The sequence below is a fragment of the Scatophagus argus genome, chromosome 11, assembly GCF_020382885.2.
Source record: "Scatophagus argus isolate fScaArg1 chromosome 11, fScaArg1.pri, whole genome shotgun sequence".
NCBI lineage: Eukaryota > Metazoa > Chordata > Actinopteri > Scatophagidae > Scatophagus > Scatophagus argus.
This window is the reverse complement of record NC_058503.1, coordinates 11,144,908-11,167,824: the sequence shown is the minus strand read 5'-3', so window position 1 is coordinate 11,167,824 and position 22,917 is coordinate 11,144,908. Positions and strand designations below refer to the sequence as shown.

The following is a 22,917-nucleotide window of genomic DNA, read 5'->3' as shown; positions in this document are numbered from 1 at the left end:
AAGAAAAGGCAGTTAAGATGGTTGCAATTAGGGAAAGGTTAAATGCAATGATGAAGAAGTACAATTTCCAAGTGTCACTTTTGTCTATGAATGTAGCAGTCTCAAACCTGCCCATACAGCAGTACTCCTGCCCTTCAGTTCAATAATGTACATAAATAGTTCTTTATTTACAGTTCAGAAAAACTCCATTCATATAAAAATAGCACTGTACCTATGTACAAATTGAATCTTACGAATGGATGTGAATTGTAGAGTGTACAATACATGGAAAGGATGCAAGTGTCACAATTAATCACTTGCACTTCACAGGTAAAAGCTGCTTCACACATGGCAGATATTTGTTAGCATAGCAACAGATCTTTCCCAAATGGAATTCAAAGTTGTATTATTCAACAACAAAGATGCATCTTTAATTAAGGTCAGTGAATTAAAGTCACAATAATTTGCTCCACATTTTTTAGTGACTTGTCAGTATGCATTGACATTCCCTATGCCCGTGATCTCCCTCTTAAATGGGGAGGAAAGTTTTATTTTTTATTTATTTATTTTTAATTTGCTCCAGCTGTGCTGGATACGAACTTCCTCAATTGAAGTTGAATTTAAAGCTGAAGGGTCCAGAGCCAAATGGGTTGAAACCCTGGAAGCCATGGAAGCCTCCATGGAAGCCTTGTTGACGCTGGCTCTCTGGATCCATGGGGTCCTCTCCGTGGTCAAACTTGGTTCTCATCTCTGAGCAAAAGCAAAAACAACAGGTGACATGCCAGTACAGAACAACATAAAACAATACTAATATAATGATTATATAAGTTTGAATTATAAATAAATCCCTCCAGGACTTAGAATTAATTTTTTGGGGAAAATAATGGATTTTTTTTTCCTCCCCATTTTTCAGTAAGGCTGAAAGAAAACAAGAAAAAAGATTGTTCCAAGAAGTAACAACCATAATATGTAAAAGCAACACTGGTGGAAGTCTTTCAAGGGTTAACACACAGAGCCTCTGATGTATATATGATATGAACAGATAAGAATCTGATGAAATTATGCTGGATAATTTAAGGATTAGAAATAGGGCAAAATTTCAAGTTCACAGGTTCACCAGTTGAATGACTTTTGGACAATCATTTAACAAACATTCCTGTAGGTACTAAGACGCAATAATGTGAATATGAACCGACAACAGATATTTCATTTTAACAATTCAAATTCAGTTTTACTGATTCGTCAAACATCAACTTCATACAGTCCAATCCAATATAGTCCAAAGACAAATCTTTGGTGCTGTTGGCTACTATGTACTGTTCTGCAATGGTTTTGTAAGGTGGTTTGGATCAAACCACTGAAGTGTAATAAAAATGACTCCCAGTAAAATAATGAAGGGCTCTAACTCTTTGGATAAAACACCAAGTAGTGAGCTGTTCACAGCAGCCCCTCAGAGCCCTGACATTTACGGGGAGACTGACAGTAACAACTTTTCACCAACTCCACAGACCACACATTTCTTACCCGGGTCAGTGAGAACCTCTTTAGCCTGAGCGATGTCTATGAACTTCTTTTCCGCCTTCTTCTTTTCCTCTGGATCCTGGAAGTTGTCTGGGTGCCACTGCTGTGCCAGTTTCCTGTAGGCTCTGATAATTTCCTTCTTCTGAGCAGTTCTGGGAGGAGAGGTACAGTATATCAGCACAATTACAAAAGAAACTGTTTCCCTTCCCTTCAACATCAGCAGAACCAAATAAAGCTCCCAAGAGTCATGGTCACCACATTGGCTCTAATGTAGTAAATTCAAAAATAAATAAAAGCATTTTTTAAAAATCATCTATGTCTCTTTTGACATAAAAATGTTCAAAAGGGATATGCAGTACCCCCCCCCCCCCTTTCCCCAGTGCAGTGCGGCTCTTGTGCAGCAGCGGTCAACAATCTAAAAGAAAAAAGAAGCTGCTTTCTGATGCAGTCTTACAAGGCAACCACCTATTTCTGAAGAAACAAGATATTGAATTTGCTCAAAAAAATCTAGAAAATTCCCTGTCTGGAATTCACCCATATAAATCAAACAAAATATCCAAAATCCACTGATTAATTCCCACCTCTTCACACCCAGGATCTTATAATAATCCTTCTTCTGAGACTGTTTGAGAAGTCGTTGAGCTCTCTGCAGGCCTTCTTTTATCTGACGGTCATTCTCACTGTGTTTTGCAGCAGTCTCATAGTCTTTAATTGCTGGAAAATGAAAATGCAAGATAGAATCAGCATTGCATAATCACCCAAAGCAGCTAATGAGAAGTGAAGTACAGTGCTTTAAGACAGTCCTTCAATTGACAGAAATAGCCCCCACAAGCTTTAAGACCTTGTTGTGGCAAACACGAACCCCACAAAAGTGCATTTAAAATCCCTCTGTGTCACAGGGTAATGTTAAGTGTCTGGGCCGCCAATTAGGTGATAAACCAAACAAAAGACTGCAAGAATCAGCTAACAATAATTATATTGTTTTTCAATCTGTGCCTTAATTTCTTCAATTTAGTCATTGTGACATCAACACTTCTGTGGACAATGACCACATCAGATTTCTTGTTTCTCAGTTGCCCGTCAGCTTCAGGCATCTGCACTAATACAACGAGTCATTAAAACAACAGAGAAGTTGAGTTTTTGCTGTACTTTGTGGTTGAGTTTGTGTTCACATGCAAATGGTTTTGAATGTTGGCTTCATATTTATAATTTGTAATTTAACACTGGGACACTTTGATCACTGTCTGATTTATCTAAAGTGATCTGTGGTTATGTGAGTCCACAGCCATGCTAACAGATCTATGAGGCTGTACTTAGGCACAGCAGTGCCTTGAGCTGAATGCTAATATCAGCATGCCAAGCTCAACAAGCTGATGTTTAACATGCGTAATTAATACTAAGCTCACCATCTTACTTTAGACGAAACTCATTAGTTTATCGGGTATTTGATCGGAAGGTTTTGGGCAAAATAGCACTAACGTGACTAAGAATTAAATCGACACAATCCATCCATCCATTTGCTATACCGCTTATCCGTCAGGGTCGCGGGGGAGCTGGAGCCTATCCCAGCTGACTACGGGCGAGAGGCGGGGTACACCCTGGACTGGTCGCCAGTCAATCGCAGGGCCATCACACAAAGACAAACAACCACACACTCTCACACTCACATCTAGGGACAATGTAGAGTAGCCAATTAACCTAATTTGCATGTTTTTGGTATTGTGGGAGGAAGCCGGAGAACCCGGAGAAAACCCACGTAGGCACAGGGAGAACATGCAAACTCCACATAGAAGGGCCCAGACCGGGATTCGAACCTGGAACCCTCTTGCTATGAGGCGACAGTGCTAACCACTGCACCACCGTGCCGCCCATCGACACAATTTAACTCTGAAATGTTGTCACATTTATCTAAAGACATAACTGCGCTTACGTGAAGTATCGCATTGAAAGAACACATTTTAATCAGCTGTTGAGGTTTGCCGATACTACAGTTAGATATGTGATCAACTGTGGTTTAATAACTGATTCAACACGATCAATAGTCATGATCAAACACATGCACAAACAAACCCTGGTGGAAAAAAAAAATTCAGTCAGTATTAATGGTATTCTGTTATTCCTATCTCCACCAATATAACAAAACATGACTGATATACCATTTTTAAACTAGCGTCCTTTAATAACTCATTTGTGAACATTTCTGACGCTTCATTTTGTCCTATTAAATAAAGCACTTTATTCATTAAGCAAGCCCCATCACCTTCAGATCATGCTGCAGCAGCTCCAGGCTGTTTGGGTGTTTTGAAGCTTGTTTACCCCGTGAGGTGTACTGAAGTGAATTTAATTCCCATGGGCCCTGACAGTTTAAAAGCCCACATGAGGTCTGGCCTTCCCACCTGCTGATGTGTTCACGCCATGTTAATGACAACACACGCAGCCTCAGCTCAGCCAGCATCCCCAGCGGTTGCAGCATCTTAGTGTTGTTACATCTGAGGCTCACCTGCCTGAAGTGATGGTGTTGTGAACTGTGGGTTTAACTAGACATTTGTGTATTTTTTTTTTTTTTTAATAGCTGCTTTTTGCGAGTGTGTTGACTTCTACATCAAACATGAACATGATCTGTACACTGAGAAACAACTAAAATTAAACATTGCAGTGTCACACTGACCTCAAGTGGATGTGAACAAACAGAAACACATTTCAGCTTGGTGCCTGTAAAGCACAAAGAGCTAGCTTTTGAAGAATTTGTAAATCAAAGTATCTATCAACATTGCATAAAGTTTTCAAGAACTGTTAGTACACACAAGTCAGCCTGAGGGCTTTATTTTCAGCTTTCAGTTTTCCAATTTTGTCATTTTTGCTCGTCTGATTCACTTTATTATGGACTGATTTATTATTAGGCATATTTGATTGCAGAGAAAAAAAGTGGGGATGAGTCTGGAAGTTTAAAATGTGTGCCACATAATCATAATGTTCCACATTCAAATTCAGCAGAGGACCTGCCCATCCCACCTTTCTTATGTCATTGCTTTCTAGCTACTATAAAAATAAAGGCAAAAACTGTCCCAACAAACACTAAAAGAGTTTTGTTACTCTCCATTTCTCGCCAGGATGTCCCATGTACAGCAGACAGCCTGTTCTGTGTGACAGCGTTCCCCTTTTAGCTGATTAACTGCCTGTACAGCCACCCGAAAGCATCAGGTCTGAGGTTAAAATGATTTTCATTTGCAGTCTCTAATTTGGATGACACAAATTGTGGTCACTCGAACAAATCAACTGTAATTCCCTTAATGCAATCTTAAACTAGCAGCAGAGTGTTGAAAAACAACAACAGAAAACTTGTACTTGTGTGTGCATCGCACTGGTTGGTTTTGAGTCACCACTTTGTCTTAGTTTATGACATACAAGGAGTGTTGGAGCCAGACACACTGAAAAACAGCTCAAAATTTCACTAAAATTGTTAAGATAGAAAAAGAAAATATTTCTAGACCTGCCCTTATGTGGAGTATCTACCAGTATTGATATAATCCTATACACTATTTTTCCTCTTCAAGCTTTGAATCATCAAGTTAACAGGCTATGGTAGGTTTTCTTCTTAGCACTTTGTCCCATTCTTTTGTATGCTGCTTCTTTCAGTATCATATGTTTGTGGTATTAAATAGTCATTGTAGGCTCTGACCAATACATTGGTAGGCTGTTACTGGCCTACCACAGACAAATCAACATTTATTGGTATCAGCGTTGTCCTTTATGCACCAATGAGAAAAGTTTTGCCAGACAATGCACGAAAAGATGTTTGTGGTCAATTATAAATGGTGTTAATATTGGCTGATATAGTTTTTTTTTACCTATTAATATCAGTAAAAGTCAGGATATAATTCATTATATATATATATAAATTAATTAAAAAAATATCACACTTTACATTTTGAACCTTCGCAGCTGTTACACTACTGTGATTTACATGCACTGGTTTTTAGATTTAATAACATGCTTACCGGTACAATATTTGATTCAGACTGATCAACCTAGTGAGTACTGCATATGTGAGAGTTTCAAACTGTAATACACTGAGCAGCTGAAGTGAAAATTGTTCTGAACCAGGGTCCACACAGACAGTGACATGGGGTGGGACGCATTAGACTAAATGTCACACTTAATTGACAGATAAACATAAAATGTAGTCAGGGACTTTGACAAAAAATAACCAATACTTCTTTGTACCGTGGTTGCAGAACACCAGCTGACAGGTAAAACGGGGGCCAGGAAGCAGATTGGGAATTTCTGAACCTGCCATCACTGGACTATGCAGTTTGACAACTGATAGGAGATGATTGTTTCAGCCTCACTCATGAAGCAAAGACTCCATGGAGATAGTAAGGGCTAAGTGCTGTGCGCTATGTGTGTGTGTGTTCTGGCACTGCCTCTGAAGAAAGGCCTTAGGCTTGACGAAAAAGAACAGCAGCACATCTTCTAATACACTGTGCTCTATAGCTAATTTTAATTGTACTGTATGGGACAAACGCTCTAACAGATGACTACTTCAGCCTTTAGACATAGTAATTATACGCTTCAACCAAATTAGATATGGACACCTTTGCTGTATTTATCTACATTTATTCTTTATTGTGCTTATTTAAATTCTACGCTGCCTGACAGCATTTGCTTTGTATGTGGACATAAAAAAATCCATTAAATAGAGTGGCCATAGAAAAATGTGTACGATGTGCTGTTGATATTTCAACCATATTTCACTATGTTTTTTGTAGTGCTATAAGGGCCCCTTGTGTAGAGTTAGAGTTATTACAACACCTGACTAGCATCGATGAGTATAAGCTCAGTGAAGATAAGCAAACTCAATAGCATTCAGTGTAATGCTGGTCCTGTGCAAAGAATTTAAGAGACTGCATGCAATAAACTTGAGAAATACATTGATCATACATCTACTGACAGGCTTACCTTCCTCATACTGCTCCTCTTGGACATAGGCCTCAGCTCTGTCCTTGAGCACATTAACATTCTCTGGGTGCGACTGGAGGACTTCACTACACACCGATATAGCTCTGCTAGCCTGCTGGGCCTGCTCATGACACCGGTAAAACATGATGGTTAGATGTGTTGTTTAATGAAGTCAAAGAGAGTGAGTCAAAAAATCTAATGGCAGCAATAAGAGGTCTTTACCTGTGCCAGTGCATGGCAGATGCGCTCCTTAGCAAGAAGAGAAAAATGGAGCACTTTAGGCTCAGTATTCATCACTGCCTCATATTTGCCCACTGCGTCTTCATACCTAAAAGAGCAGGAGGTATGTAGGTGGTTGAACAATGTGCCACTGTCGATATAGCACAATGCAACATGGATCACTGCACCCACAAACATCATGCCAGTCTTGCTATTTGCACTGTTCAGTTTTGTAACTACACGATATCTTACATATGTCAAATATGATGTGACATCCATTCACATCTAGATGGGATTTGCATGCTTGTTTATGAGACCAGAAAGTCGGAGCGCTTGGAGGAAGGAAGCAGTCATTGTATAGGTGATGCAATCCCTGCTATTCAGAGGGAATATCGTTTTATTTTTACAGGGGTATACAATTGCCTGGACAGACACACACACACACCTACCTCTGCTCTTGGATGAGTTCCTCAGCAGACTGGATCTGTTTGTTGAGCTTTTTAACCTGCTTGTAATGGCTGTAACACTGCTTGTGATCAGGATCAAGCTTCAGGCACTCACGAACCTCACTGCAGATCAGGCGATACGAGGAGAAGGGTGAGAACAGGCTTATTTTCCATATCCCCTGATGTATATTCTTAAAAATAACACACAACACTTAGAAGCTTCATTGAAGCACAAGCAAATGTCCTTCAAGTTTAGAGAAATTAGTCCTGACAGTATTCAAACTTTGTGAGCCATTTACTGCAGGATTGTTGTGTTGCATCGCAAGATATTCAGTTATTCTGTTCAGCCCCTTCTCACAAACAAGCAAGTGTGATAAGTATGAATTTATTGTATCACTTTGCTAATTGCCCTCTATAGCACTACAGCAGGGCTTCAGTACATGATGTTTACAACAACCTGTTCAAACAGGTAATTTCAAGGTGCAAAAGTGACACTGTTAAATCCTTGTACTTCCTCAAAGAAAGCTGTCTATAAGTTGCTCTTACTTAAGGGACATCTCATGGTCTCCAAGGTTATAGTAGATGGTGCTGAGCTTGTAGAAAGCCTGGGTATTGTCACTCTTTAACTTGGAGGCAGCTTTAAGGTCACTGATGGCCTTCCCCATCTCTCCCATTTGAATAAAACATTCTGCTCGCATCTCACGAGAGGTCACATCCCAAACGCAGGTCTGTAACAGGTGGACAATAACTTTTATAAACTGCAGTAATACTTACTATACAAATGCTATGTACACCCTGCAGTGATGATAACATGGACGTTATCTTGCTTGCAGGAAAACTGGGTAGTACTTACAAGGTAGGTATCTTACCTCAATGACAGTGTCAAGCTGGGCAGCAGCTGTCAAATAATCCTTGTTGTTGAAGCTGCTGCGTGCCTGAGCTACCAACCGCTGAATTTCATCTGACTTCGTCAGCTGACTCTGGGCTTCCCTCTGCTCTTTGTCACTGGGGTTGGATTTCAGCTGCAACATTGCGAGCAAGACATTACATCACATATTTAAAGTCATGAAGAAAAAGCAGAAAGAACTGGAAAAAGATTAAAGACAGCACAATGTATGGAACATGAGGTGTAGCAGACCAGAGTGTTCAGAAAATCAGTGTGCTTAACAACATTGGATTCAATCCTTCACCGATGCAATCCAATGAGTTCTTACATTTCAGAAGATGTTCTTGTGCCAACATTGCCTATCACAGCAGCAGGAGTGCTTACTATTCCCTAAACCCATTACATTATAATCATCCTTATTACAGAGGTCATCATATTCACAAGAGCAATCTCAGCTAGTCCTTTACAAATAGACCAAGGTACCCTTTAAGTGTTTTCTGCGAGCTCAGCTTAGGAAAGTGTAATGCATAAATGTGATGCATTATTCTGTGCCAAAGTTGTGGACTGCTGAAGCAGCAGGAGAGCATGCATCTCTGGTCAGACCCCTCGAATGTGGCCTCTTGCCCTTGAAGGACGAGGCATCGCACTTGATTGCAATTACAAATTTTCTATCCCTTAGACACTCCCAGACAGTGACAGTTTAGTTTGTATTTAAAAACTGTAATCATCAGTTCAAGAGCCTGAGGGTTTACATTACAGCCTGTCAAACAGGAATTACAGAACTAACCTACACCCCACATATAATGAAACATCTAATCTAAAGCTGACTGGCTTACATCAATAAAAGAAAAATTTTGCAGGTCTGCACGGCACAACATGGCACTGTATGACATTCATATCCTATCCATGAAGAGGAGGAACTAAATTTTTCCTTGCATTATCACCTCAGCTGAGAATACAGCAGCTTTAACTAGAGTCTAAGAATTACTACTAGTGGTTAGTGAGCCACAGTCTTAATCCTTAACAAGAACCTAAACATGATCCATAAGGGCACAAAGGAGAGTTCTCTGCCAATTTAATTATCTACATCTTGTAAGAAAGCTCATGGATACAGGCTATCCCTGTTCTCTAAGAAGGCCTCACAGCATGCGGTGTATCTGTCCATTCACCCCATCAGTAAACCTCTCATGTTGTCAAGCACATAGTGAATTCTATAGGACAGCAAAAGAAGCAAAAGAAATCAAGTCTTCACACTGCAAAGAAACACATAAATATCCTTTACAACAATAAAGCTGTTAATATGTTAAACTACTGCTCTTATGTTAATGTAGCATAAACATTATGGTCAGTTTTGATGCAACACCAAACTACAGATCAACACTGACACCTCCTGGTGAACTCGGTCTATCTAGCATAGTGTTGTCTTCTCAGTTTCGCTGCAGTAGAGTTTTAACTGGACATTACTGTACTTACCACCTTCTTATAGTCACTCTCTGCTTCATCTAGCCTCCCCTGCTTCAGAAGGAGATTTCCCCTCTGAAGTCGTGCCTATTAAGAGAGGGAAGAGAACTTGTTTTGCTTAAGACTGCAAATACAGAATTATAACACAGCTGACTTGACTGACTGGTTTCCCATGCAATTGTTTGTGGAGGTGACTCAAACTATAAAACCTGAACATATAGTACATATACATGTACAGCATCTTCTTCCAATTATTTGTGCAAATGCTGATATTGCAATTACAATGTCTGATGATTTGTAAGCTGTTAAGCACCACAATGCTACAGTTATAAATGGTATGTCGTGACACATTTTCCCTGATACAAAAACTTGCAGCTACCAGGATTTATATGTTCTACTTGGCGATACTGCAATTTTGATTATCAATCAATTGTTCAGTTCTATTTCGAGTTAAATAAAAACAGAAACTTACAGATGTGAAATCTGGTTTGAGTTCAATGACTTTGCTCAAATCTGGCAGGGCAGATTTAGACTTCCCCATTGCAAGAAACACTGTAGCTCTCCTGTAGTAGGCCATGTAGTTCTTCGGATCCCCGTCTGAAGAAAAACAAAATCATAAATACACAAATATTAAATGATATTTCCCAGTGTACAAACCAAGTTAAACTCAGCATGTATCTGTCACTTACCCACAGCAGCATGGAAATGAGAGAGGGCATCGGCTAGCTGGCCAGCAGCGAGCAGCTTCTTCCCCATCTCCATATGATTGTCCACACTCCCATCTCTGCCACACTTCACTCCTGAAAACCACACAGTATACAACATTAACATATCCCACCACAACACTGAGCGTTTTGCCACAGACTACTGCAACAAAGTGCTCCATTTTATATTTATTCACGTTAATTATTGACCAGTCACAAAAGAACAGAAGAGCTAAAAGTTAAAGTTAAGTTAGAGAGATAAATGACATGTAGCTTTACGTTAAAGTTAGGTTAGCTTACACGAAACACCACAAACGTCAGCTTATGTTACCAAGTAAGTTGTCAGATATGCTAATTAGTTCGTAATTATCTGCAGGCTTAAACAAACCGGTAACTTTAGCTAATGAGCTAAAAACAGATTGCCTCGATATGACTGATTAGCTTGCCAAGTTAGCTTAATGTTAGCCATCAGCTGTCGATTTTGCTAGCTAATGTCCCCACTGACATTTGTGGGATAACGTTGCTTTGGCTGAAAACGAGCTCTCTGAAACATGGTCAAAGTTCTTATTTAGTTAATGGTAACTTCAATAATCAGTAGCTTTCCATTAAAGTAGCTATGGTGGACTTCTTACCTTCATATCTCAGATCAATCAAAACAAGGACATATGGGATGTAAGTCAGTATCTTGTGAGCTACATAGTCGACGGACACCATGGTTAGACTTACACCAGACAGGTCGTATCCCGTTATGTCCCACAAATTCGTTATTTTAACTACTATTTCTATTTCACCTAATTCTCAACAGTTCCATGTGCTGGCTGCTGTTCAGCATTGCTTCTCTCCCAGTCACAGCATAGCAGCGGATTCAACCGACGGGTCGTGGGTGACTGTGATTGGCTAGATTGTTTTGAAAACCACGCCCAACTCATTTGGTTCAACAGAGAGGAGCCACGGCAGCACTAACTGTCATTACAGTGTGTGTGTGCGCGTGTGTGTGCGTGTGTACACGTGAAGTATGTAAATCCTCTCGCCATATATAAGGTAAACACTAAGTACTCCATTAAAAGCAAAAGTTCTGCTGTCAAAGTGTTGCTTTTGCAAGAATATAGTAAAAGTAAGATGTAATCTTAGTGTCATATACAGTATATTGTGAAGTATGGTGTTTAATGACAATGGTACATTAGGGAACAGTATGTAGTAGCAGTGGTATGAATACTCAGATAATTTAATGAAGTAAAACAAATAAACGTCATACATTCAAAATGGTACATAATTGCTATTACTGTTATACTAATTAGAACTCTAACATGGTATATCAAAATATATTCAGGGAAAGTAACATTCAAAAATGATTCATGTCAAAACAAAAACACTCATACACACAAAATAATTCATAAACACATATTTTGTGTCCTAATAAATTATATGTTGAATGATTTTATTAGATTATTATTGTCACATATGGAAAAGCATAGATGTAAATAATAAGATTAATGATGGCTGAACTGAATTTAGGTTCTTTAGATGGTCGGGTCAAGAGGTCAGCTATCAATAAAGAGACAATTTGTAAAATATTGCCAGAATTTGAAAGCGGCTCCAAAAATATGGGGCGAAGCACATCACTAACAGCCAACTGATTCTCAATGTCTTGTTTTCTGTAGTTATCTTTGGCTTCAGCTACCTAACTAGCTAGCTAACTACCTGGACCACCTGCCTTTAGAGGTACAAAGTTGTATGACGAGACAGGAATGGGCACTGCAATACAGTGCGTAGATGTCTTTGACATACAGTAACTCCAACACTGTTGTTTTTTCACATTCTGTTGATGATGTTAGTCAATTTCTTGAATGTATAAACTAAAATTCTGGCCATGTCTTTCAAAAATGAAAACAAATACCAAAACTCAAGTGTAATTGATGCGAAAATTAGGCCAAAAGGACAGTAACATAGAACATTTTTCTCGAAAAGCGAGGTCAGACATATTCAAACGAGGTTGATGTCTTTGTGGAAGTGGTGATCCCAGAGATGCTGCTGACTCTGCTGCCACTGGTGGTCCTTGATTTTTGGCTTTCACTAATCTCTGTACGAGCTGAAGACACGATGCTCTTTCTTGTTGGAACAGCTGTATAAGCGTCAGGTAACTGGTAAGCTGGGTATCTTTTTGAGCTGTGAAGTTCAGATCCAGGAAATGAATGGTTATTTATTCTGTAGGTGGAATAATAGAAATGCTGGGCAAAAAAACAAAAAAAACAATACAGTAGCAGCATTTTACCTTGAGTGGCACCCTTCCCTCCCTGCAAAGCTACTGTAAACAAGACCTCCAACAATAAGTAAGGTTGAGCCTCCCCAGCCAATAAAGACACCAACACCTATTTCAAACCTGCCAATAAATAAAGGTATGGAGCATAAATGTACAACACTTCCTGATAGATAGGATTTGATAAATGCTGATATACGAAAAAAAAGATGAATTTGTCATATATTTGTTTGTAAATGTGATCTATGTCATTTGAAAATTGTACCTACTTCTGAGCTTTGAAGTTAGGGTCTTGAAATTCTGCTCTAATTTTGTTTCCATAATAGGAGAAAGCGATCATCGAACACAACCCTGAAATAATAGGCTCAAATTAATTTTAGAAATACTCATATAGTGTATTGGGATGGGATTTTTTTTTTCAAATAGCGTTATTTATTACCTCCGATGAGATAGTTCATCCCCCCAGCAAAAGTTACTCTTGCATTAGCAATCTCTGAGCCTCCAATCTTAGTGCACTTCATTCCCACTAAGACCAGAACTGATCCAAAGAAAGACAAGATAATGGAGATGATGATGAGAGCGCGGCACATGTGAATGTCCCCTGTCCAAGAACAACAGAAGAATGCAAAGCACGTATTATAATATGCCGTTAAAAAAGACTAAGTTTGTTGCTTTTAATCATTACCATGCCTTGTGGTGAAATGTATTTCACTTACAATTCAGTGCAAGCATTGACGGAATTCCTTTGCAGTCAGATACTCCCGTTGAATCAGATATACAGTCCTTCCACAGGTTGGAGAAATAGTTTGAAGTTGTCAAGACTATGCTGTCCACCTCAGACCAAGTCCAGATCTCTGTGGGCATGGTGGAACAGACCAAAATCCATCCAGATACACAGAGCACAAAGCAGCCAATCTCCATGTACATCACCACAGTCCTGTAACTCATACTTGCCTTGAGGTTAAAGCTAAAGACTGAGAAAAGACAAATCTGAGCGATGGCCCAACAGTCAGTGTCCAGCGCTGTCTGCCTGAAAGTCCCTGCTCAGGTGTATCATTCACACACACAGAGACTGAACGTGGTTTGTGTACATCATCACATGTTTTGCTTTGAACTGTGATTCTGTTTTGTGAGGGTCACTTTTGTCTCTGTTGTTGGTAGGACACACCAGAGCCTACCAGCATGGGTTCACTTTTCTGCACCGTTTGGCTCCTACTCTACATGGTGAGTTTAAGTCTAAAATGTGATGTGAATGAGGAGATGGTACACACATGAAACAAGGAAAAAACCTTATCACATCTCTGCATGGTGAAAAATTTATAAATTATGGTGCTATTTTGTTACATGTAGCATATGTTAGTTTATTTCGTATATGTTTATTCTGTTTTTCCTACTAACAGTTAGGCCTTGTTTGGTTGCTTGTTTGCTTACTTTTGACTAACCTACACTGCTGTAATGGGCTACTGGATGATTGAATTTCCCTCGGGATCAATGAAGTATCTATCTATATATCTATCTATTGTGTTGACAGAAGAATAATACACTAAGTGATCAGCCCTGGCATTCCTGACATTCAGGGAGATGAAACTTTGGCATGACAACGGCTGTCTCCAACAGCAGCAGCTTGCCCCGGCAGGACAACAAGCTCTGCCAAACTGCAAAACCTGCCCAGGAACAGCTTGGGGAACACAACAAGCAAACCAAGCCATACCCTCGGCCTCCGAACACCACAGAGCCCAGTCCAATTGAGCATCTGTAGGATCCACGGGGGTCCCATCACACAACCCACAATGTTAGTTATCCATGCCTTGATGGATGAGAGCTATTTTGGTGGCACAAGGGGGACCTACATAATATAATGCAGGTATTTTTAATATTGTCTTATATTCCTGAGACATTCTTATGTGTAATATAACTTTGTAAATCCTGAATAATGAAGTAACACTTTACATATGACTTTTGTGTCATATTTGATACATTCATAAATGTGCTGCTCACAGCATGTTTTTTAAATAAACAAAAACGTACTGAGCAGTTAAAGTTGGAGTTTCTTTTTCTAATTCTGACTCAGAACATTTTTTCCATGTTGTACAGCCATGTCATACATATTCTTCATCTGCTACATCATGCAGCAATGACAAACTCACTATTTTGATGGGCAGGGTGGGAGAAAAATCATTTCAGTATCAGTCCTTGTTCAAACAAAGATGGACTTTTCCACAGCAGACATGGGATAAGTGACTGCCTGTGCAGTGCTTGCATCTCTGCCAAGTTTCCCATATTGGAAAATGTTCAGTGCCATCATTTGTCACATCAGGGGGCACACCAGAGGTTTTGCAGAGAGGTATTCCTCTTGAGAGGATAGTCAGCCACCCTTGATCCCTCCATCCATCCATCCATTTTCTATACCGCTTATCCATCAGGGTCACGGGGGAGCTGGAGCCTATCCCAGCTGACTACGGGCGAGAGGCGTGGTACACCCTGGACTGGTCGCCAGTCAATCGCAGGGCCAACACACAAAGACAAACAACCACACACTCTCACACTCACACCTATAGGGACAATGTAGAGTAGCCAATTAACCTAATGTGCATGTTTTTGGTATTGTGGGAGGAAGCTGGAGTACCCGGAGAAAACTTGAGTAAAGGAGACACGAGAGGTCAGAATCACACAACATCATTGAGTCTTGCTGGGTTTGACACAGAGGCTGCATGGGTTTGTGTATGTGTTGGTGTGTGCGTATTTTGATGGACCTTGTGCTATACCACTGCGGTCTTCTGTGTCTCTATGCATGAATATGAGTACTTCATCATATTCATAAAATACTGCTGGTTCTGTGGTGCTGATGCTTCAAACCTGATGCCTGCAGTGTGCCATAGGAGTATCAAATAGAGCATGTCAAATGAGGTGTGTTAGTTTTGGATTTCAGTGCATTTTGGCCTTAATTCTGACCTATTTGACTACTGGAGGGGAAATGTACTTCATCTTACAGATGTACAGAGAACAGATGGGAAAAATAAAACACGCTGGAGGTTAACAGAGGTCAGAGGCTGAACTGAATACAAATATACAGACACAAACACCTGTTGTGAAGAAGCACCCACAGTCAACACGAATACACATAAATGATCCCGCAATCAAACTCAAATGAATATTGTAAGGTTAACTTCACCTTCAGCCTGAACATATTTATTACACAGACTGGTGTGAGCTGTGTAGATTATTATGCAACAGAGCAGCAAAGGTGCAAGGCAGCTATCATGGAGGGTGCCAGAAATAGTATTTGAATTTTAGTAATACTGTTCACAAAGACAACACGTGTGAAGGCATGTGTGAGGGTCTACAGCTCAAAAAGCAGTGATGCAATCACCGCAACATCCAGCTCCATCTGGGAATTCAAAACCTACAAAGAAAGTTTTGTAAAATTGGGTGCTCAAGCTTTCGCTAGAACGCTAACATTAAGTTTAAACCATTTTAGACTTGGCTTTGACTCAATTCTTCACATTATTGAGATGACATGTCGTTAATGCAGAAGATAACCGGGGGAATGATTTTGGGCCTTGTAATCTGTTAAATAATGCAAGCAGCTGCCTGTTCATGAATAAATGGAATCTAATCTCACCGTGCAATATCATGATGCACCTTTCTCTGCTCTAAAGTGAAGTTAACTATTGCCTTGCTTCACTTAAGAGCCCATCAGTGCCATAGGACTATATTATAATTTCAGAGCCCATCTCTCCATCATTGTTTGAGGCTTACTGATTGCCACAAAATGACAAATGAGGCAGCAAAGAGGAGCGATTGTTTAGTTTTAGCCTTGCTTGCCAGCTAGACTTAAAAAAGTTGTCTTTTACATCTTGCTGTTTCCTCTTTACTTTGGAGAAATATACTTTTCCACGGGGATAAAAAGTTCATGTCTTTGTCTGGCAAGTGTTTATTTGGCACTTTTACTAATACAGGTGAGGAAACCAGTAACCACAAGAAACAACAAATGTCCAGTCAGCAGCAATGTGTCTGTGCCGTATGCCAGTTGTGTTGATGAGGGCTGTGTACAATTGTGTGAGATGTTTACTGTCAACTTTCTGACGTGTGCCACCCACTTGAGATGAGTCTCACCACCTTTAGCTGCCTTTTCAGTTTTTCATTTCGGTCCAGGCATGTAATGACCATAAAATGTTTGATTATTTCTGTCTACCACACTACCAGGATGTTAGGTTAAAGTGAAACATCTAACTTCCCCTGATCTTTGTGAGAGATCATAAAACAAAGTGTTATAAATATTGTCTCTACAGATTGACAAAATGTGCACAGATACAACCACCAAAGGAAAATTAAACTACTGCATTTGTACCAAATGTTATAGATTGTATTGTTTAACTATATATACATAATCCATTCAGTGCACAGTACTATGAAAAACTGTTTTATATTCACAGTCTTCACACACATGCATTCTGATCAAAGTGTTGCATCCTGGAGGAGTTGCTGTAGTGTGGAGGTGGCAGCTGCCTTGGATAGGAGGAGATATGAGAATGTGAGACAGCAGCCTTTTTGTAAATATAGTTTGTCTGACTGTGGCTGTAAGGAGACAAAACACAGATTAATCTTCACAAATCCAACACCTGTGTGACTCAACAAAATTGATTCATATTTACAACACGTGTTCTCTGAATAATGTAAGGAAAGATTGGGTAGCTCATGCAAACCTTTTGGTGAAAGGACCTGTGATGGAGCCGATAAAGAGAGCAGTTCCCAGTTCATACCTGTAGACAAAGACCACTGCTTAATGTCAATTTGTCTATATATGCATTCTGTTGCTCCATTCTGAGGACAAGTTTACATAAAAAGAAAGAAACAAAGTTTAAATCTGGTGACCCCCTTGTTATGAAACTTCCCATTCAGAGGTAATTTGGGGACAAATATTACCTTAGAAGTAAATCCCTGAAACCAGACAGCCACGGGAGAATCCACCTGAGATAACCAGTAAATCCCTGGTAAGGTTTTCAGGCTCTTAGAACTAAGGCTAAACATTGACATATTTGGAGGTAAATGAGGACTTGCATTCAGCTTCAGGGTATTTATTTGCAGCAATGAGCTTCATCTTAAATTTTCTTGCAAAACTTAGAGGGAGTGCAGGTCGATCACTTGTTTGTTTAGGCTATAAAAGCAATTACAACAAACCTTTCAAGCATTGACAAGTCCTCTTTAAGTGAAAGACAAACAAAATAAATTCAACATGACAAGTCCCGGGAAACAGGCACAGTCATAGGAACAAAACCCAGTATTCCCAAAAGAAGGAAAAAAGACTGACTATCTAGTGCTAGCACTGAGGGAAAGTCTTTACAGCTGGATTCTCCAGTTGAATCAGTGACAGAGTTTCACAAAGCAGGCAGCTGTAGTAAGGATGATTGCTTCTTCCAGTGAAAGCACCTTCCAGTACTCTGTCGGCAAGGTGGAAGACACCAGCGTCTACCCCCGAAGTAGTAAAAATAAAAGCCATGGTCTCCTGAAACATCCTGCTCATCCTGCAGAGAGGACTCCTCCACACTGCAGTGTGAAGGCCATTGAACCTGGTGAGAACCAAAACTGATTCAGTTCTCTGGCTAATAAGGCTCGTTAAAGTATTTGCTAGTATTTATTTAAGTATTTACAAAAGGCCAATTAATGGAGCTGGAACAAGTATAGGCATGAGGGGGGTGGTAGTGTTTTTTTTTCCTTCGGTAGGCTGATGGAGATTAATAAGGAGATACTGTAAATATGGCCTCCAACAACAAGTCAGGTGGCTTCACCAGCAGATAAAGACACCAAAGGCTATTTCAAACCTATCAATAAGTATAAAAATATTATATGAATATAAAATCTTTCCTTTAAAGGTTCTTCTGGTAAACACTGTCACAGGTCAGTGACAGTGGTCAGTTTGTCGAGCCTTTTATATGACTTCAACATTGTACATACTTCTGAGCACATATTGCACATGTGTTGTGCACATGGGACTTCCATGTTTTACTTGGAACTGTGATTCTGTTTTGTGAAGGTCACTTTGTGTGTGTGTGTTTGTTGTTGGTATGACACATCTGAGCCTACCAGCATAGGTCTGATAAAGAGATAGTTCAGTTTTCTGAAGTAGAGTTTTGAAGGGTAGTATGAGATACTTACCCACAGTCAGTGAGTTACCCACAGTAGTTGGTGGTCGGCAAGTCCTCTGCTTGGAGAATAAGCAGTAGTATGGAGAAGTTCACTGAAAACGTCATGTCATGACTATAAACTCATCCTTAGCTACAAAACAACAAAGGCATAATGCTAAAAGTGAACTTGATCAGACACAAATTAGATGTAAGCCTCCCACATCTATGCACACAATTCGCTGATTTATTTGCCAGCTTGTATTTACCATAAGAGACAATGCACAAAGATTTCTATGGAACAAATCTTATCAGAGCACTTAATAGAGTTTGATATTAATGTAACATTATGTAATCACACTTAATAGAATGTTCTCCTGGTGTATATGTGGCTGGTTATTTGATGAGTAGATGATAAATTGTCAACTGATCACAGAGAAATACAGGTAAATATGCCCTTATTTACCTGAGGAGGACCATATTTGGTCAGCATTGTGTAAGTGTTCTTTTCTTTTCTTCTCGTTACTTCCTAGACAACATTTGTTTTTTTCAGGAAATGATTTGACACTCTGACTATTTTCATGACTACTTTTTCTTCTAATTGACTACTTGTTTTTACAAAGTACTTTGCAGTACATTCATCAAAGAACATTTTTTAGGTACTCTACCCACCTCTATGATGACGTTGAGAGTTGAGTTTTCTCGTGAATAATCATTGATTAATACATTATGTTCACTAAAGAAAATATTTGGAATGACACAATAGTCAATAAATGCACAACTTTTTATTTTATTTTATTTTTAAACTATACATCAATTCATATTTATTTTTTAATCGTAATACGTGCTTTGGTAAATCACAATAAAGTTGACAAGTGATGAGTAAACGCAAGACAGTGCATTTTACACTGAGTATAATGAGAAAAGATTACAGTTATGTATATGATGCGCTGAAGTCAAAGCTGAGAGTTTTCATCCTTTCTACATTACGAGATACGTGCTGATTGTTAGCTAATCAGATTTGGTTCTGTGTCTTGTTGTGTCTGATATGATGAGCTGTACAAGCCATGATTCATTCTGACCCATACATTTAACATTATATATAATTTAAGCATGTAAGAAGAATATGTATGTCTGAAGAAAATGTATGAAATAAAAAATGTATGCAGGTGTGATAGAGTGTAGTATATTAAATGGAAGGCACGTCATTTACTGCTCTGTGATTGGCTGAGAATCTCGAGGTGGCTTCCGCACTTGCCTGTTCAGTGCACCACCGTTCCTGCTTCATTTTGTGGAGTGAACGCACCATAAGTTTGGATGAGCTGACCAAGGGCCATTCTCAAGCTACCACCTAGACCCTCTCTTTGCCTTCTTACACTCCGTTTGCACGTTCTCACAGAGTCTGCGCCATGAAGCGCCATTCCAAAGCGGTTAGCCTTTTGAGGAACTGGGTGCATAAGACCCTCTCACTTTGAATCTACACTGATGCTGACTTGTTATGTTTGTCATGGAAGATGTTCTGCGCTACTGATTGTACAAATGTAAACTGCTTAAACTAAGATAGACATTTGGTATTGCTATACATCAATTAAATGCTTAAGGGTTACATTGTATTTAAGATCAAAAATACTCTTCTCTAGTCTAGAATATGGTAGAGGTGGTGATTTAGCTTTGCAAAAAAATAAATAAATAAATAACCCCAAGCAGCTTAGAAACATCCTAGTGAAAAACAAGAAGATGCTAATGAAGTCTTAACAAAGGATGCTTCATTATGCTGTGGGTGTGACACCAAACAGAGTACACTCTGTGACGAGGTGGGAGTGTGGATGGAGGGCACGGTTTGAGAAAGGCCTCAAGTCTTGCAGATATGGTTTTTAGTTTGTAGGTCACTGAATGCTTAAGAAAGAACTTCCGGCGTCAGTCAAAAAATTATACCAAAAAAGGATACTTACATATGAGTAGGAATATGTGCATATGCGTTTATGCATTTGAACAAAGAATGCATGTATGTGAGAGGGCCAGAGTGAATCAGAGGTTTGTGCAGTCCCTCATATGCTACTAAACAAATGCATCCCTTTCTGAGTTTTTCGTCGGCGTAGTTTTTGAAATCTTTGAAATCTTAGAGCTGCTGGATTGTCTTGAGCCCATGTAAGATCCGTACTGCCTGGAGGGTCCGTAGTATCCGGTAAAAAGGTTTCTTCCTCTGGAGCGCGGGGCCATGTATGTGCCTCCTCCATAGGCATATATCACTGTACTGTAAGAGCAAAATGTTAATAATGTGGTATGAACTATGCAGTCACAGAAAAAAAAGAGTGAAGATTGATGCACTTGTATACCTTTCAGGGCAGATCACTCGGCAGACTGTCACGGCATAAAGCACAGTACCTAAAAAGATGAGAAAGCAACCCACCAGGCCCAGAAATATGGGAGGTCCAAGGTCATACCTGCAATTAGTTAAAATGTATGTTAGGATACATCCTAACTTCAGATTTTATTTTACTGTGTAATTAAAGTTGTATACTTCTACAATTTAAGATATAATGGCAGAAATATACCGTAAGACCCCAGGCCCTACACTGGCAGAAAAGGTTGTTCTGGCGATCCTGTTGATGTATAAGCAGTAGCCAGAAATATCTGACACACCTGTGGACAGAGGTATCGTTGATACCAAGAAATAATGAGGGCAAAACATGTTTCTGTCACTTACAGATACAAGCAAGTGTATGCTCTGTACTTACCTCCAAGAAAGTGAAACACTGCTCCAACAAGAAGCAGTTTGTCCTTGGTTTTATCGGCTCCTCCAATAAAAGTGCACTCCATCCCAACAAAGCAAAATACAACAGCAAAGAAGCCAAGCGTCAGCCCGCACATTAGCAGCCCTCGTACCCCCTGAATGAAAGCTGTGACAAAAAGAAAGAGTTGAAGCAAAAAGAGAAAAGGTATTCAATGAGAAAAGCTTGTTTCCTTGGACCTGAAAAGACGCTAATGTGAGTATGAAATCAAATGTCCTTGAAGGAAATTCAAAGCTCCTTATATTCACTATATGGAGTAGATACAATAGCATGAACACTTGTACCAGAGCTAAATTAAACATCATCTTTGCAATGCTTGTGATACTTTTCTCACTTTTGCTGAGCCGGAATGCTATCCAATATAGCTCCATAGTCACTTAAATCAATGCCTTTCTGATAAAGTTCTAACAAATATCTGACATTATACAAAGCTTGTTTTGTGGTGTCTGATCTTTTTAGATTGAGGATGTTAGGATAAACTTTAAATGTGGATTAAAGTAGCCTCTCCATTCTCACAAAGCTGACATGTTAAATTAACAGTAACGCTTGGATTTTAGTTGTTGTGTTGTTACAAGTTGCAGCTTTGCAAAAATGACTTTAAAGGTGAACCAGCATCTGTAACACAGGTTTATCTTTATAAGACATGACACGTTTTTCCCTCTCACACCTCGAAGTGAGTCTCAAAATCGGCCACAAAAAATGACAATAACACATTTTTCTGTTAATTCTGAGGGGACAACCGACAGAGATAGCATTAGAAACATGATTGCTTAGACATATACAACATGTGGAGCACTTACGGGTGACAGTCCAGAGCACCGGGAAGTCTCTGCAGTTGGTGACAGCTGTGGAATCAGTGAAACAATCCTTCCACAGATTGGACCAGTACCAGGCCACTCTGATGATAAAGGAACCTCCTTGTCCTCCTAACTGGGTGATTCTCCAATAGTCCATGGCCATGGTACACAACACAAACACCCATCCCAGTGATGTGATCAAGAAGCCAAATATTTGGATCAAACGTTTCCTCATTTTTGAAATCTCTCAATTAAACCGGCTGCCTCCACTTTGTTGGGAAGAAGCACAAAAACACCAAATATTAAGTCAGCAGCAGTGTGTCTGCGCTGTGTGCCATTTGTGTTGATGGAGACTCTGTACCATTATGTGAGATGTTTACTGTAAACTTTGTGGGGTGTGCCACCCACTTGAGGTAAATCTCACCACATCTACCTAGCTTTTCATCAATTTTGCATCCACATGTATTAACAATACGTTTGAGATGCATTTACAGTAAAAAGTCCAGATTGTAACCACCATAAAATGTTTGATTATTTTATCCATCACACAGAATATTGGGATAAATGGCTAAAATGAAGCGAAATTGCTGACTCTCATTGATCTTCTTAAGAGAACATAACAGAAATTACAAAACTGCTGCCCTCTTCTGACCTGCTGCAATCACTGAGGTACAGTTATGACACAATATGTTGACACAAAAAGCTTGACACAAAGTGACACAAATTCATTGTATCTGTTTTACTTCTAGTCGTATGCCCTGCTAAAAAAAGAAA

General features: G+C 39.5%; 3 protein-coding genes across 4 annotated transcripts; all 3 read right to left on the bottom strand.

The window, feature by feature from the left end:
• Nucleotides 1–148: 148 nt before the first annotated feature.
• dnajc3a (DnaJ (Hsp40) homolog, subfamily C, member 3a) lies at nucleotides 149–11,053 on the bottom strand. 2 transcript variants are annotated; one of them, XM_046403746.1, is made up of 12 exons: nucleotides 10,808–11,053; nucleotides 10,161–10,271; nucleotides 9,944–10,068; nucleotides 9,484–9,558; nucleotides 7,994–8,146; nucleotides 7,671–7,852; nucleotides 7,128–7,247; nucleotides 6,682–6,787; nucleotides 6,460–6,580; nucleotides 2,082–2,214; nucleotides 1,504–1,652; nucleotides 149–729 (listed from the first exon to the last, which is right to left on the bottom strand). In XM_046403746.1, the coding sequence occupies exons 1-12, from the start codon at nucleotides 10,887–10,889 to the stop codon at nucleotides 584–586; spliced, it is 1,503 nt and encodes a 500-aa protein (XP_046259702.1). In that variant the 5' UTR covers nucleotides 10,890–11,053; the 3' UTR covers nucleotides 149–583. The 2 variants fall into 2 exon arrangements, with proteins under 2 accessions (XP_046259702.1, XP_046259703.1); XM_046403747.1 differs by having other exon boundaries at nucleotides 10,902–11,048.
• A 320-nt stretch (nucleotides 11,054–11,373) lies between these two features.
• Nucleotides 11,374–13,532, bottom strand: LOC124066900 (claudin-10). Its single transcript, XM_046403748.1, has 5 exons — nucleotides 13,149–13,532; nucleotides 12,872–13,033; nucleotides 12,702–12,783; nucleotides 12,448–12,555; nucleotides 11,374–12,341 (listed from the first exon to the last, which is right to left on the bottom strand). Exons 1-5 carry the CDS (start codon nucleotides 13,378–13,380, stop codon nucleotides 12,149–12,151), a joined length of 777 nt encoding a protein of 258 aa, XP_046259704.1. The 5' UTR covers nucleotides 13,381–13,532; the 3' UTR covers nucleotides 11,374–12,148.
• A 5,796-nt stretch (nucleotides 13,533–19,328) lies between these two features.
• Nucleotides 19,329–22,915, bottom strand: LOC124066995 (claudin-10). Its single transcript, XM_046403962.1, has 5 exons — nucleotides 22,147–22,915; nucleotides 21,293–21,454; nucleotides 21,110–21,197; nucleotides 20,891–20,998; nucleotides 19,329–20,808 (listed from the first exon to the last, which is right to left on the bottom strand). The coding sequence occupies exons 1-5, from the start codon at nucleotides 22,376–22,378 to the stop codon at nucleotides 20,613–20,615; spliced, it is 786 nt and encodes a 261-aa protein (XP_046259918.1). The 5' UTR covers nucleotides 22,379–22,915; the 3' UTR covers nucleotides 19,329–20,612.
• Nucleotides 22,916–22,917: the final 2 nt, after the last annotated feature.